We start from the raw sequence: 17,072 nt of genomic DNA on the forward strand, positions 1-17,072 counted from the left end.
TCACCATCCCCACAGGAAAAAAAAAATAGATGTCTCATCCCTGAGAATCAGATTGTGAACAGGAAACAATGAACAATACTCTTACCACACTCAAAACAAACTATACACCACAGAACATTGTCAGAACTTTCCCAACCAAGGGAATGATAGCCATGAAAAGAGCCTATTTGCTATTTACCATCCCAAGGTTTCCACCATACTCTCCACTGGTTTGTCTCTTGACCACACCCTCAGTGCTACCCAAGGATGGGGGAAACCCCCCCCTTTTTTTCCCACAAGTTTGATTTTTTTTTTCTCTCAGTCTTAAACTTCCCATCCAACAATGTACAAATTAATTCTTTGTTTTCATCAGTTTTTCCAGTTGGTTCCTGTTTTTAACAGTGTCTGCAAAACACACACATGGAGATTTCATACAGGACTCAAGCATGACATGCCTTCCAGTTTCCTTCCTTCCCCACAAGGCTGGATGAAGGAAAGTAGGAGGCTGCATTATCAATGTGAAACATTTCAAAGGTTAGGCACTTGGTAGTGAGTGACTGGAACAGTGGACAGAGTTTGTGGGACCCAGAATGACACTGGACGAATTCTCTACATGAGATCATTTGCCTTGTTTACTGTACAATTTACAAAAATGCACACAATGAAAAGTTAGTTCTAGCTCCTGGGTGAATATAAAACCAATTACATTTACTTCCCCCTCTCCCTTTTCTTCTCTTTTTCTGTGCCTCCCCCTCCCTGGGGGGAAAAAAACAAACAAAAAAAAGAAAGCATATCTAACCAAGACAAAATGGTGAGGGGGTGGGGTTGCAGTTGGAAAACAGAATCAGCAGCAAGAACTCTTTCCAGATAGTCCTCATCAAGTTTTTTGTTTTGTTTTTTTTTTTTAATGTCTAGGGGAAAGAGGACTGAGCAGCTTTGTGTGGGATCTCTGTGGTGGTTTGGTGATATAATGTATGAGCTGACAGAGGTGGACATGTCATATGAATGCAGAGAAGTCTGTCGGCTTAGGACACTTTGAATTGCAAGGATTGGACTCCTTGGAAAAGAGGATTTCTTTTAAACCATTATGTCTAAGTGAATCCCCCTCCAGCCTTAGTTCTCAAGAGCTTTTAGGTAGATTCTGCCCCCTCATCACATACAATTAAACAAGGTAAGATATAAGTCTATTCTGGGCAAGAATTAGACCTCCTTTAAATAAACAAAAGCCCAGATCACAAATACTATACTCCACAAATCACATCCATTTTACATGGGATGAAGGTCCACCATTGCCTTCTTGGCCATTGATGTAAATTTCAAATGTATGGTATGAGACCCAGCAAGGCAGCAGACAAGGGAGGGATGGAAAAAACCACATCCCTTAAAAAAAAAAAAAAAGATTTTATTGATCTGTCCAGTGCAGAGAGAGAGAGAGACACAGAGAGAGACAGAGAGACAGATATATAGAAAGTCAAACAAGGTAGAAAGAGAGACTGACACAGAGATAAAGGCAGAGAGAAAAAAACAAAGAAGCACAGAGACAGAGACACAGAGAGAAAGGAAGGTGGGAGAGAGGGGAACATAAAAGAGCAGCAGATTTCCCCCAAAGAGCAGTCTTGGGGGCAAGCTCCTTCCGTGTCATCATGCTAACTGCCTCTGCAGTCCCGAGCATGCCCGGGGTTTGGGGGAGGGAGGGACCCAGCCTTCAGATGATAAAACTCATCAACTGTAACACACACAGACTTGCCAAGTTGGGTGTGTGCTGTGTGTTTTTGCCGGGATGCTAGCACCAGTCGTCTTCATCGGCTTGGTGATAATAACTCTGCCGTGCCCTGCTGCTGCCAGGCCCCGGGCCAGAGCTGAGCCCCAGACTGCAGTGGTAACCATTGGGCACACGACGGAGATGGTGGGACTGGGATGTCAGAGAGGACACATAGGAAGTCCTCGATGAGCGGCCCGAATTGGTAGCGACGGCTTCCTCAAAAGTGAGCGTGTCCTCTGGCAGGGCCCGGTAAGAGGAATCACTGTGGTCACGGTGCCCCAGATAGGGGTCAGAGCCAATCCGAGACACTGGGGTTGGTGGCTGGCTCAGAGAATCCCTCTGAAGCAGGGCGTTGTGCTCAGAAAGGCCTCGACTGAGCCGTCCCGGGGAGAAGGTGGGTAGGCTGGTCTGGAAACCGGTGAAGTGGACAGGCGAGGAGTTTGCAGTCTTGTATGTGATGCTGGGACGGGGGGTCAGAGGTGTCTGGGGGAGCTGCCTCCTCCCACCACGGCCCGGTGTACTAGCACCAGATGTTGACAGCAAGGGACTCCCATTAACTGAACCACTACCCTACATGAAAATTGAACAGAGCAAATCAAAAATAAAAACACAGACCAGACAGACACAGAGCCACACACAGCACATGTGGAAGGTGTAGGGGGGGGGGGAAGGTGGAGTGAGGGAGACAAGCGACAGGAGCAAAAGACAAGTCCAGGAACACCAAAGCCCAGGGAATGAGGGAGGGGTGATGGCAACACATAAAACCAAAGTATAGACAACCACAGTTAAGGGAAGGGAAAGTAAAAAAGCGATTTAAAAAGAGATGTAAGGTGTTGAAAAGTTAAAGCCAGAGAGTGACCAATTAAAACAGCAATATCTGTCCCACTTGGGAAAGGCTGTAGAACAGAGACTGACTGACTCACTAACAAGTATAACACCTGAAAAAAAAGTATACTGGATGGGGGGGAAGGAAGGTGTCAAAACAAGTTGCTACTCTCACTATCATCAGGGTGAGCAGTGATATCTGGGAATTGTGGGGAAAGGGTATGCCCAAGGTCTGCTATTCTGGGGGAAACCTGCTACAGAAACACCCTTCCTTGCTGGTCTTAGGGCCAAACTGGTTGCTTCTTATAATGTATCAGTCTACAACTGTTAAAAAAAAATTGAAAAAAAGTTTTTTAAAGCTTTGATTCTGCTGTCCCTTGATGGTTTACAAAGTTCTGGCAACTGACAGACTTGTTTTTCTGGGAAGGTAAAGTTTTCCTTGAAACTGAACATTCTCCTGAGGGAAATAGGAGGAAATCTGGGACTTTTTGTCTGCCCAAGGCCCTCTGGGACAGAGAAAGGGATAGGAGTTGGCTCTTGTGGATCAGCTGTGAACCTTATGAGCAATGAGCTTTGTTACTGGTCTGCAGAAAGGCCCTTTGGCCTGCCTCCCCACAGACAGTATGACTGCTGGACTCAGGGAGAGCTGAGGCCAGAATCTCTACAGAAAGAATGAGAACAAAGGACTAAGAAAAGGGCCAGTGTCAGATACCTCACAGAAAAGGTAAAACCCAGAACCAAGAAAGAGAGTTATGGTCATTTTCTCCATAGAAAGGGTGAAAGTCAGCACAGGAAGGGATATGGCCAAGGTCAGATTCCTCACAGATAGGCTGAGAGCCAGGGCTGGGGACATGGCTGAAATCTGACCCCCAACATAAAGGGTGAAAGAAAGAGCTCAAATTGAGGGCTGAGATCAGTCACCTCCCAGTGAGAGCCAGGGTGGAGAAGGAGCATTCTATAATCTATCCTGTAGCTGGAGCTAACTATTCAGCTCTGGGCTCAAACCTCAGAGTATCCTGACACTTTGTTCAGGTGAGGTGTTGGCAGGACAGGACAGAAGTAGACAGGACAGACAGGTTGTGATAGCAGGGATGGAGGAAGAGGGAGAGAGGTGGGATTGGGCACTGAGTGTGTTCTGAGCGGTTTCATCAAACACTCATATCTGAAGAGAACAGGGCCAAGCCCCATCCCCTCAAGGCCCTAGACTTAGGCCTTGGGCATTTTTTCACTACATTCCAGGCAATAGCACCACTTGGTTGGGACAAATGTGGGACTTCATGAATTGACATCTTCCTGAGGCTCCTGGTACCAGAGCAGTGACCACAACCTTGGAAAGGGGGCTGTGGTTCACTTAGATACCTCAAAGAGCTCACCTATGCATGTGGGGACCCAACAGTCTTATGTCTGGGGACATTCTTCAGGACAAGGGCAGGGGGATCCCTTTCTCTTCTCCCATTCAGTTAACTCCCCAAATCCTTTCAGCCCTGTCTTGTTCAGGCTTTTTGTTTGCTCTGTGCATAGAAGGGGCAGCACTTTACCAAGCATGAGCCCCAGGCATGGTTTAATTCCTCTCCATTTTCACCCCCACCCCTTTCCCAACATCTCCAGCCTCTCACCTGTCTATGAGGACCTGGCTCCTGCCCCCCAGGAGGTGATATGGGACGACTCCCATTGGAGGATTTGGGCTGCGATGGGTCCCGACTCCCAAATCGGTCACAAGAGTAGAAACGCTGCTTCTCTGAAGAGGAGGAAGAGAGCTGCTTCCGCTCCTGGGACCGCCCCCTTTCTTGCTTCCTCTCATGCTTACATGGGGCTGGACCTTCTCCTGATGGAGCTGCCATTCCCACGCTGTGGTTTGGTGCTAGATATAGAATGGAGACAGTCAGGGACAGAGCAAGTGGGGAAAGACATTTTACCCACCCACCCTATTTTCACCCCCCCCCATCCTCTATCTCACCTCTCCAGTTCCATCCTAATCCCCCAACCACCCACCTCACCCACCTTCCCCATTTCATTTACCCCATCCATAATTTATCCTCTCTGGGCCTCAGTTTCTTTATCTGTAAAATGAGATTGGAGAGTGGACTAGATGGCCACTAAGGTTCCATTCAGCTCTAAATCTATAATTGACAGACACAGGTTTCCCCCCCAACTAAGACTTCACCCAACAGCTCTATCACAGTCTTCCATATTCTACCTTATTGACCACCCCAATCTCAAGCCTGACTTTTTTTTTTAAAGCAATTGGGGTTAAGTAACTTGCTCAAGGTTACACGGCCAGTTATTTTGTGTGGGTGTTAAGTATCCAAGGCCTGAACCGATTGCAGGTCTCCTGACTCTGGGGCCGGTGCTCTTACTCACTGCACCACCTGGCTGCCCCTCAAGCCTGACTTCTAACACAATCCTACCACCCACTCACCTCCCACTCCCCAGCTCCCTTCTCATCCACCTTCCCCATCCCAGCACCTTTTCTCACCTCCATACCAATTCCCCACTCTTTTTTTTCTTTTCTTTCTTTCTTTTTTTTTTTGGAGAGGGGAAGGTAGGGCAATTGGGGTTAAGTGACTTGCCCAAGGTTACACAGCTAGTTTTTGTGTTAAGTGTCTGAGGCCAGATTTGAACTCAGGTCCTCCTGACTCCAGGGCTGGTGCTCTATTCACTGCACCACCTAGCTGCCCCTCAATTCCCCATTCTTACCCACCTTTCCCATCTCAATCATCTCTTCACCCAAGGAAGTGACTCTCTAGTTACTAGGTATGGCTTTCCTAGACATAGGCATAGCCCTAAAGTATGTTATCCCTCATTCCTAAAAACTAACATATTGCCTTCTCCCTTTTTAGAGTGGGTAACTGATCCAGAAAAAGTGTGAGGCAGCACTTCAGCCAACAGCAGAGATATTCCCCAAATGGACAGGTTAATTCTTACAGCATGTGAACTCTGCACAGGGAAGAGGTATCAGGCAGACTCTTTGGTGCCCCTCATATCTAGTCTGACCTCTTGTTATTAAGAGTCACTTCTCAATTCTAGGAGTTCTTTGTGGGCCAGATTCTCTCCCTTCCTTCCTGGGGCCCTGAGTTGCAGAGGAGTTGCATACAGTGAAGTGACTTGCCCAATATCTCGCAGCTAGTAAGTAGGAGAACCAGGATTCAAACCCGAGTCTTCTAACCACAAATTCAGTGTTCTTTCCACTATACTATGCCACTTCATATATATGTTCAATAACATAAGACATACTCTTTGTAAAGTACTATACAAGCATATTTTTTACCATATTATAGGTGCTTAATAAGTATTTGTTGAATGAAAAAAATTATTAATTTTTTTAAAAAGAGTTGTATAGACTCACCCCCATCTCCATCTGCTGACTGACTAGGACATTTGTCTAAAGACTTCTGCTTCTTATCCCTGCGCCGATGACAGCGATGATGGTGGTGATGCTGAGGCTGGCCTGAGGATACACGTTCGAGGCCATATTCATAAAGGTGTGAGCCATGTGGGCGCTGTGGGGCCAGGGTGGAGATGGAGCGCTTCATGGGGCTTGTGTCTGGAATGGGCTGTTGAGGGGATCAGGGGAAGACATTAACTTGTTAGCCAAATCCATGGGTTATTAGGGGAACAGAGCTAAGGGAACAGATATAGGGTAGGGAGGAAGGAGAGGGGGAGAGGAACATGGAGGGACAAACAAGGCAGGAGGGCTAAGAGAAGAGATATGGGGTAGGAAGAGAAGAAGAAGGGCTATTGGGTTGTGGGAAGGAATCAGACTCATCTGAGCCTTATCCCCAGGGTGTATCCACATGCTCTCAGTACCTAGAGCTGCCTGTTATCCCAAAGCCCTAAAGCTTCCTTGACATCCCAGCAATGCTGAGTTTTTTAGCTACCAGTTACTAGGGGACCAGGATCAAGACCAGAATTAAGACTTGCCCAACTTTATCCCACGCCCATACAAGAAGTCCAGACTTTAAAATGGCTGGGGACCAAAAAGGAAAGTAATCAAGGGAGGTTTGGGGTGACTTCAGTCTCTTTCTTCTCTGTTGGTCCACCCTGATCTGGGTAATGGAGTAGGCAGAACCTTGCTACAAGGCCCTAGAGCTGCTGTAAGTCTCTCCGAGGGGCAAGCTTTACCCTTAGATTCAGAGTTGTTCTTCCTTCCCTAGAAGGAACAAGACTTAGCTGATCCAATCCAGCTGAAGCCTCTCTGGCTTTGGGCTAGGGAAAACATAGCCACAGTCTCTTCTCAAGGGGCTGTCTCATGTCTGTTGGCCACCCCACCTTAATCTCCTTCTTCATATGTTATGCTGAAGACCCTGATCCTCTAAGGGAAGATGATTCAGGAACAGTCTTATTATATTCAACTCTCTCCAAACAGGAAATGAAGAGCCTAGTCTTAGAGATCCAGAGCAGTGTGTAGAAAGCTCAACTATGGCTAGTCAGGACACCACCTCTGGTGCCCTTTGCAGGCTTCTTTGGGGCACACCCAACTACTAAGGGAGGTAGATCTTGGAGGCTATTTCCAGAGGTAAATGGCAGCCATGAGAAAATATCATGTGGAAATTGAGGGCCTTATACACAGTCCTGGGTAGGATGGAAAAGAGTTGGCCTGTGCTAGAGATTTTATTCACAGAGACCAATCAAAGATACCATTCCTCTTTGATTTGATTCCTGATTTGATCTGGGGCTGCAGAAACATCCTAAGCCAAGCACTCCCACAAGAAGTATACCAAGCATGAAGAGAAAAAAGCTCAAGAACAATAGGTCTTCATATATGCAGAAAAGGAGGCAATATAGTTTAAGCTACATACTGCTAGGTAACTCCCAGGCGATCGCGCTTGGCTCCTCTGCACACACGGCGGACAAGATGAGGGACAGAACAGCCAGTGGTAAACATCAGGGCAGATGTACGGCATATGTACGGTAAACAGACAACGGGATGAATGAGGGAAGGGAGAGGGGGATGGAGGGGAGGAACCAAGAAATGAGGAGGAGAAGGGGGTTAAGTAGAAGAGAAACAGGAGAGGGAAGAGAAGAAATAGGGAGGAAGAGGAAAGGAGGAGGAAGAGGAAAGACATGAAAAACAATGGAAATGAGATTAGAAAATAGAAGTACAAAAGTCATTTAGAGAAGAGAGAGAGAGAGAGAGAGAGAGAAAGAGAGAGAGAGAGAGAGAGAGAGAGAGAGAGAGAGAGAAAGAGAGAATGCAGAAAGTCATAAGTAGCCATCAGATGCCAAGGAAAGAAGAAAAAAGATTTATTAAGGAAAACTCCAAACAAAATTTAAGGACCAGAAACAACATAGGAAGGATGGGGTGGGAAGCACAAAAAGGAAAAACACACAGAGGGCTCTGGTTATTCAAGGGAGGCTACAGATACACATGTATCTTACACTTCCCCAAGGCTTGCAGAGCTCAGGCTTCCAGCAGGATGTTTGTAGCTATAGCTCTGAGGAAGAATGTTCACTGACCACTGAAGTAATTGCCACTGCTCACCTGCCTCAGTGGAAGGGTGTGGCAAAGAATTACTATTTCATGGACCAAAATGTCATTTCAATCTGGTCTGCCCAGAATCCTATGGAGAAGATACATCACACCTGGAGACCCTTGAGGTGGTCAGTTTCCCACCTCCTGTTATATGACTCTTACAGATCCCCCAGTGACCATGGGCAAGTGGATTTATGTCTCTCCCATTCCCTTAGAGTGAGAGAGGGGCCAATTTAGGGACTAATAACCATAGAATAGGGCTTTACTGTTATCTAACTCCCCCAGGGAGGACGAGACCCTCAGATACTCCCCACCTACTGTTTAGGTTCACTAAATTTACTAGTCCTGACACTTAAAGGGAAATCCATCCAAGGGCTCCAGCTGCCATGGCTCATCCTGACTACAAAATACCCATGACAGAGCTTAAAATCAGGACAAGCTTCTGACTTGGTCTTGTGACTTTTAACAGAAGTCAAGATGTCTATGCCCTACCCCTCCACTGGGGAAGGAGCTAGGTAAGCCTCTTCAGAAAAAGGAAAAGATAGCTTCATATGTTCTTATGTGTAGATGTGAGGATATTAAATATAGGCCTGTACATAATTATTAGTAATGAGAAAATATGGGCAAAGTATTTTTTTTTGCTTTTTAGAGGGGTGAAGGCAGGGCAATTGGGGTTAAGTGACTTGCCTAAGGTAACACAGCTACTAAGTGTTAAGTGTCTGAAGCTGGATTTGAATTCAGGTCCTCCTGACTCCAGGGCTGGTGCTCTATTCACTGTGCCACTAGCTTTCCCAAAGTGTGTGTGTGCATGTGTTATTTTTAAGAAAAAACAACTTTCCAAACTATATGGTTTTAGGAGAATGTTTTGGAGTATCAGAATAGTCTCTGGGCTCTGTTAGTCAAGAGGCTGAAAACTATTCCTTACTCTATGCTTAAGTTTTCCTAATCTCAAGAACTAGTGTGAATCCTGGGAGGAGATTCTAGGTTGGAGGGAGAGCACAGGGCAGATGCAAACGTCTTGGAACATGAAGTGCTGACACTCTGGGCTCAACCTTAACAGTAAATTGACTTAGGGTTCAACTAGGCCTGTCTTAGAATGTCTGCTAATGCTGGGGAGTATAAGACAGCTTACTCCTAAAGACATGTGTGAACAAGGAAGCCTGAAGGAAAAGAAGCATGCTTTCTAAACTGAGTCTGAATCCACCCCTATACACACTCACATGCATGAACTCACCTGCATCTCTGCAGCCAGGCGGGGCATGGAGGCTGCTCGGCCCTGGCTCTCCAGCCCAGGCTGGGGCTCACCACTGGTGACATCCTGGGCCATCTCCTGCATCTCTACAGCCTGAGGGAATCACAGTATTAGGTCAGTGGTCAGAACCCCAAACTCATAGTTCCCTCCTCCCAGTTCACCTTGAGGTAGGGTGAAAGAAACTGAGAAGTGTTCTGAACTTGTCCAAGAAAATCACTTCTTTCCCCCAGAAATACCCCCAAGCTGCCCTTGGGGAACAAAAGAATGGTGCAAAATACAGACAAGGTGGGGGGAGGAGGAGATTCACCCTCCCAGATAAGAGATTTGGGTAGCCTGAAGTGTCCTGAAATAAGCTTTGGGGATCTGTTCTTAAAGGAGCAGAAAAGGCTAAGCACCAAAGGACAGGGAGTTCACATGGCTGTGAATATAAATTAGCACATAGGCATGTAGTACACACACACACACACACACACACACACACACACCCCTATGTGTAATCAATCCACTCCCATGTTAGCAACTGCTTTCTGGACATCTCCACTAAATTCAATTCAATTCAAAATAGAATTTGTTACCTTCTCCTCTAAGCTTATCCATTCCCCAAATTTTCCTATTGAGGACATTCACCCAGGTTTGGGATCTCATAACTATCCTCGACTCTCCTCCTACCTTACAGCCTCTATCCAATCAACTGCATTCATAATATCTCTCTTATCCATTCTCTAACTCTCAGTATGGCCACCTTCCTGGTTTAGGTTCCCATCATCTCTTTCCTGGACAATACTAGCATCCTAATTATTTCTGCCTCCCATCTCTACCTTCTCCAATATATTTCCATCTTCTATATATAGGTGCCAGACTCATATTCCTAAAACATAGGTCCCAATGCATTACTCCACAACCCCCCCCCAAATCCTTGGTGATTCCCTATTGTCTCTAGGATAAAATACAAGCTTTTCAACCTGGAATTTAAAGTCCATTACAATGTGGCTGTTGGACTTATTTAAAATTATTCCCTTTATTCACTCTACATTTCAGCCAAAATAGAGTATGACCTATTCCCTGACTAAATATTTCCTCTCTCACCACCACATCTTTACATAGGCTCATGTCCCTCTTGTCTTGAATGCACTCCTCAAAAATCACCTATTAAACTCTATAATTTTCTTTAAGGCTCATCTCAGGTGTCACCTGCTATGTGAAGTCTTTCCTGACCTAGTTTCCCACCCCACTGCACCCATCCTGTGAGTTTTATCTCCTTAAATTATCTTCTGCTTACTTATCTGTGTACACATCTTACCTCACCCAGTGAATGTAAGTTCTCAAAGGACTGGGACCATTTCTATTTTATTTTTGAATGCCTAGTACCCAGCACAATGTCTTATGTGTAGTAGCCTCCTAGAAAATATTTGTTGAATTGGAACAAATCACAAGTACATTTTGAAATACACACCCAATACACATAAACATGCCCTACACACCAAGAAGTACATGCACTCTATACACTGGTAGTCACACCTCTTTACAATTGTTGCCAGTGGACCTCCAAAGCAAAGGGAGTACTATTACTACTCCGGCTAAGAAGACAAGGTGTCTACTGGGTCCCCTCTCTACCCTTTTTCCCCACCGCACACCCTCACTTGTTTGCTGGGTTGTCCCACAGGAATTTCTGCAGAATGGCCACGCTCTAGGGGCATTCTGGTCTCATAGCAGACATCTTGGGTGCGCTGGGTGCCCCATGAGACAGATTCCTTGATGCCACTCCCTGGGTGTGGCCTATTTAAAGACAGAAAAAAAGGGGGAAAGCATCTGAGACAAGAGGTTATAAAAAGGCTAGACAGGAAGAAATTATCAACTCTGGTAGTAAATTTGGCTATCTTTACAATATAGTCTTTCTTATGCTACTTTTTTTGCATAGTTATTTCTCATACCAGAACATGTCCCTAGTAACTGGGTAGAAGTGACCTAACATTATGTGGCAAAATCACTAGGATTCTGTGTGGTGTCAGATTGTATTTGAAAATGTCTTTCCACAACACATCTTCTTATAAGGGGCTTTGGAGTAGGATTGACTACAGGAATAACTCCATGTCCCATTCCTTTATCTTTTTTGAAGTAGAACCAAGCCCTTTTCTCAAATCTTTTCTATTCTGTCTCTTTAGCATGCTATCCTTTTTTTCTGAGTACTGAAACTCAGAAAGGAACCCAAGAAACACATAAAAAAAGATTCATTCTGCAAGTCCAGGGGTCTGCTCTTTTCAGTCACGTAATGTTTCCTTAAAATACCCCCCTCCTCAAGACTCCATGAGGCTCTCCTTTTCCATATATTGTGCTTATAGACTTTCTTCCAGATTCAGCACCAAGGACAGTTCTGTGTTCTCTCTGAGAGTAAACTATAACACTAAGGAAAGAGGAAGAGCTAAGGTAGGGCTAGTGAGACTCCTCCCCTGTTACTATCTCCTGACACAGTACCTCTTTAGCCTTCAGATAAAGCTGGTACTCACAGGGCTCCACCATTGCTGAGGGAGGTCGAACTCTTCTGTTTCAAGAACACTCTAGCACCTCGGAGCACAGCAGGTTGGCCTTGGGTGTGGAACAGAGACACAGGACCTGTCTACAACAGAAAAAAAAATATGCAGGAGTACTGGCAATGGTTTTTAAGTGGGGAAAAAAGAAGACATAACTTGAATCCTAAGGCCAACTGGTCAAGAGTGGAAAGTTCTATGTTAGACTTGGCCAGTTAGTAGCTAGAGAAAACCAGGTCCTAAGAAAACTGATGACTCATTACACAAAGATCCTGAGGGAAGAGTGCATAGAAAGGCACTGTCTACCATGTTGTTTTACATATAATCTGTACCTCATTCAGTATACAAATACACAGAAATTCCATGCTGCCTTTTGGACTCTGAACAAGTTTCAAGAGTCAGGAAGATGTACCTTGGCCGGTCTAACAATGATATGCAATGTAAAATCCCAGAGGAAAAAAGTGAAAATAGATAGTGGCTCCCAATGCCTAGACCTTGGGGTTCCTTCAGGGAACAGAGATGGATCCCCTGAATATCTCATCCTCTGGTATCCAGTGTGATATGGAATGGGAACAAGAGCTCTTGTATCTGGGAAGATAATAGACTACAGAATCAGAGATTTGAAGGGAATGAAGAAGCCATCTAGGCTAATGCATTCCTAAATAGGAATCCTGTCTATAATATTCCAGGCAAGTTATTATTCAATCTTTCCTGGAAGACTTCCCAATGATAAGAATTCATTACCTCCTGAGGAATCACCTTTAACTTTCAATAATATTAATTGTTAGGAAGATTTTCCTTATATTGAACTGAAATTTAGTCCTCCAACTTCTACCCATTTCTCCAAGTTAGAGAGAGACCAAATCTAATCTCTTTTCCAAATGACAGTCATTAAAAGACTTGAAACCACCTATCACATCTACCCCTAAGACTTCTCTTCTCCAGCTTAATCAGACTTCTGCCTTTCAACAGGATGTCCAATAAGAAGGGCCTACCCAGGCCTTTAGTACCTACATGAGTTAAAGGTAGAGGGGTTTCTGCATAGGGCACTTAGTGGGCCAAAAATCTGTGATCAACAGTCCACAGTAAGTAAATTCCCATACTAGATTATTAAGATGTGAGGTAAGTCAAAGACAGAGTGCCTTATCCCTATCCCATCTCTAAAAACATGCCACCAAACACCACTGGCCAATCAAAAATAAATGAGAAAATAATTTAAGTAGATTCCTAGGCTTAACTTCTATACTAAAGTACAAAGGACATCTAGGGACATCTCTAACTTTTAAAGCTAAGATACAACAACAACCATATTCTCTTCTATTGATTGGTCCCCCTTTTCAACATTCTGGGTTCCATAAAACATGTCTAAACTCAGGGAGAATTTCCAGTATACTCAATCTTCCAAATGATCAGTCTGAACCTAAGCAGTGTTGTCTAGGTGTGGAAGAAATAGATCCTGTGTGCCTATGTGCCCTAACACCCTAGCAAGATGGTCTCTAGTGTCTGTATAGGGGATAGAGAGATAGTATATGTCTGTGTAGTCTGAGGATGTAACATTATCTCTAAACTTAGCTTGGATGCCCTTGGAGGTCCATCTGAGATGTTTATACTTTCAATATCTCTTTCCCTCTTTTGACTTCCTCCTTGGAGCTATACATGGTTCATGTATACCCTAAACTAGCTCACCATCACCACTACCACTACCCCCACCACCCCCTCCCAGTGACTCAGGCTTGAAACTGGTTATTTTTTACTCCTTCCTCTCTTCTGTCCCTCACACTAAGTGTTAGTTGCCAAGTCTTGTTGACTTATCCTTATAAATGCCCTACATACATCCCTTTGTCTTCATATCCATGGCTACCCCCTTATTCCTAGCCCATATTAGCTAATATCTAGATTGTGGTCATAGCCTCTCAGTTGTTCTCCTTTCCTTAAATTGCTTCCCATCTTTAATGTATCCTGAATAATTAACCTTCCTTAAAACACCATATTCATCACTGCCTCCCCTAACAATAGCTGTTCACATTTTTATAGTGCTTTAAGATTTGTAAAGCACTTTCTGTACAACAATCCTGAAATAAAAGTGTTGGGACTATTATACATGTGAGAAAGCCAAGACCTGGAATGACTAGATGATTTGCCCTCAATTACACAGCTAATAATCCTAGAGCTGGGATTCAAACAGGTTCTACAAATCTAGTCCACTTTTGACTGTGCCATGTTGCCTCCCTTCTATCTAACCTCATTTCCTCCTTCTTCCCAACAGAAATCTTCTCAGGTAGTCTAAACTTCTCAGTATTCCCTGAATGGGCTTTTGAATTCCCAACTTTAGACTTCTACTTATATTCTATTCTACTTTCTCTTTCAATACTACCTATCCTTGAAATTAAATTTAACTGGGGCAGCTAGGTGGAGCAGTGAATAGAGCACCTGCCCTGGAGTCAGGAGGACCTGAGTTCAAATCTGACCTCAGACACTTGATACACTTACTAGCCATGTGACTTTGGGCAAGTCACTTAACCCCAATTGCCCTCCAAAAAGCAAAAAAAAAAATTAGATTTAACTTCCTCCATGAAGCCTTCCCTGATTTTTCTAGCTCTAACTAATATCTCTTCTCTGCATCAATATTAATTTGGATTTGTACAACACGTCCTACCACTTAATTATAAATTGCCTCATATTAATGGCTAAGTGAATGTCTTGCGTGCAACAATCTTGTGTCTCCAGTTAAATTAGAAACTCCTAGAGGGTAGGAATTGTGTGTTATACTTCTGTGGCTCCAATAATGACAAGCACATTCTCTTTCCTCCCCATCACATTTACTCTTCTGTGCTTTAGCTAGGATGTAGGCAATGCTTCCAAATCTAGTCTGTCATATAATCAAACTACTCAGATAAGGAAGATATATGGTAGATTCTTATATAAATCCTTGTTGACTGGCTGATGAAAGCATCCAAGTTGGAAGGAATAGATGGGAGGGGAAGAAAAACGACAATCGCTCATAAGAACCATAATACAGACAAGTTGCACATTGTTACAGTTAAGTTATACAAGCTTTTCAGATGAATGCAAATCACATGTAAACACGCAGAATATCTGGAAACTTCATGGCAGCTCATCCATTTTGTCTGTCACTCCCTTCCAACCCCCTGAATGCTATCTTCTTGAGAGCAGGGATTTTTTCATTTTGTCTTTGCACCCCCAAACCTAGCTTTGCACATAGGAATGTTTGACTAATTGAACTAGGTGTGGTCCTCAAGAAAATCTGGCTATTACCAGCATATTAGTTCCCCAAGGGCAGTGTGCAGTACTTGGCACCATGAGAATAAAAAGGCAATAGGAGACAAAAGATCAGGTCTAAATCAATTCTAATGGCATCCTTGCTCTTACCAACAGCTGTGTGCTGGGTGTAGGGGAAGCTAATGTATAGAAAGGCTCCTATGTGGAACACTGTATAAAATAGACAGTTCTCAGTTCAGTCTTAAGGCTAGGGTCAGATGACCTTCAGGAGCCTAGAAAAGTCTCCAAGCTGTATCACGCCATCCGTCACTTTCTTCCCCTTCACTCGTTCTCCTGGGGTTTAGCCAGGATGTAGGCCAACTTCCCAATCTAGCCTCTCATAAAATTAAATCACTATGGTAAACAGGATGCATACTTGAGAAAGGCTGCTGTCCAGCCATTTGTAATTCTCCTTTTCTTTTTTTAACTCCTCCCCTTCCTAATTCCCAGCATGTTCCCCAAGGCCCCCAGGTCCTCTATTCTTGGTATCTAGGATATGCCTACCGGAGGCTGGTGACCTTGGTCTCGGGTGTTTTTATTCTGCTTGTAGAAGTCAAAAATCATCAGAGCTGCGTAGACTTTTCCCACAGTCATCTCATCAGCTGGAGGCAGAGATGGAGAAGAGGAGGGGAATTGGTAAGGTAAAAAGAGAGGGAGACAAACATATTGTGAGGATGGGGGGAGAGCAGAGAAGCCATGTGTGGATTCAGAGAGAAAGGATAGAGAAGAAAGAAAAAAAGGAAAAGCAAGAAACAAACAAGGTTCACACCAACTTTCCCCTCCTCCCCCAACCTCAGTTCCCAGAAATACTAGACCCACAATGAGTCCATCTCCAAAGATCCCCAACTTTTTTGTTATCTAATGATCTGCATCAGGAGAATATGGAACCAAGGTCTCTATAAACAAACCTCTTTTCACTTCTTCATTTCTGTCAATGGCACCACCATTCCCTTTAGTACTTGGGTTCCAAACTTTGGCATCATCTCTAATTCTTCCCTCACCTTCCCCACCTTATAGCAATTCACTAAATTCATTAGACTCTTCTTTTTAATTGACTCTCAAATGCATTCCATTCCTTCATCCATCCATCCATTCCACACTGATTTACATGAACAAAACCCTAACCTTGGTCCAAGCACTCATCACTTCATGTTTGGATTATGGCAATAGACTTCTAGTAGGCCTCTTTGCCTCTAGCTCCTGGTCAAATGCATTCTTCCCACGTCACCAAAAGGACCCTTTTTCAACATAACATCTCTGCTCTGTCCCTCTCCTACATCAAGACTAAATTTCTCTTCCTAACTTCCAAAGCTCTCTATCACCTGGCCTTCATCTTCTCTATGCAATCTTATCTCCTACTCCCTAATACTAATATTCTGCTCCCCATTGTCTGCCATGCACATCAGAGTTATTGTTACCTTGGCATCCTTAATAAATCTGTGCTTCTACCTACAGTGCCCTTCTCTGGGAAAATCCTCCTTTTTCTTCAAGGCCTAGCTTAAATGTCATTCCTAACAGCCTGGACTGTTTCAACTCACATTGAACTCTCTCTCCATGATCTTCTGTATCATTTAAAGGCTACTCATTCATTACTGATTAATGGGGGCACCTACTAAGTGCAACTCAACAAACATTCATTAGACAGCTACTGTGGGAAGAATAAAAAATGCTTCTGAGGTTTGGAACATGGGAGACAGGGTAAATAGTGGTACCACAGACAGAAATAGCAAACTCAGGAGGAAGAACAGGTTTAGGGAGAAATAAAAACCTAGGTTCTTGGGATAAACTGAAGTTTTGTTCAGATGCATTAAGGGTACAAAGGCCCTATGCTTGGCTAGCTGTGCTGTGGCATACACTCAGGCACTGGATCCTGAGTTGTCTTATACAGTTTTCTGATTCTTTAGGCCCTCAATACATAGAATCGTTGGATCTCAGACTTGGGGGTCACTTCTGAGGTCACTGAGCCCAACCCACATG

General features: G+C 44.2%; 1 protein-coding gene across 1 annotated transcript in view; it reads right to left on the minus strand.

Annotated features, from left to right (window-relative positions):
* The window catches only part of CACNA1B (calcium voltage-gated channel subunit alpha1 B), a 251,565-nt gene continuing 234,493 nt past the window's right edge, over positions 1-17,072 (minus strand). Inside the window, exons 40-46 of the mRNA XM_069072690.1 lie at positions 15,600-15,697; positions 11,796-11,905; positions 10,932-11,067; positions 9,274-9,384; positions 5,913-6,120; positions 4,183-4,427; positions 1-2,311 (exon numbers count right to left, since the gene is read on the minus strand). Of these exons, the coding sequence (XP_068928791.1) occupies positions 1,763-2,311; positions 4,183-4,427; positions 5,913-6,120; positions 9,274-9,384; positions 10,932-11,067; positions 11,796-11,905; positions 15,600-15,697 (1,457 nt within the window). The 3' untranslated portion in view covers positions 1-1,762. The remainder of the gene's footprint in view (positions 2,312-4,182; positions 4,428-5,912; positions 6,121-9,273; positions 9,385-10,931; positions 11,068-11,795; positions 11,906-15,599; positions 15,698-17,072) is intronic.

Source organism: Petaurus breviceps, unplaced genomic scaffold (assembly GCF_028583685.1).
Source record: "Petaurus breviceps papuanus isolate PSGF00001 unplaced genomic scaffold, PetGlider_PUasm1.0 90847, whole genome shotgun sequence".
Taxonomy (NCBI): domain Eukaryota; kingdom Metazoa; phylum Chordata; class Mammalia; order Diprotodontia; family Petauridae; genus Petaurus; species Petaurus breviceps.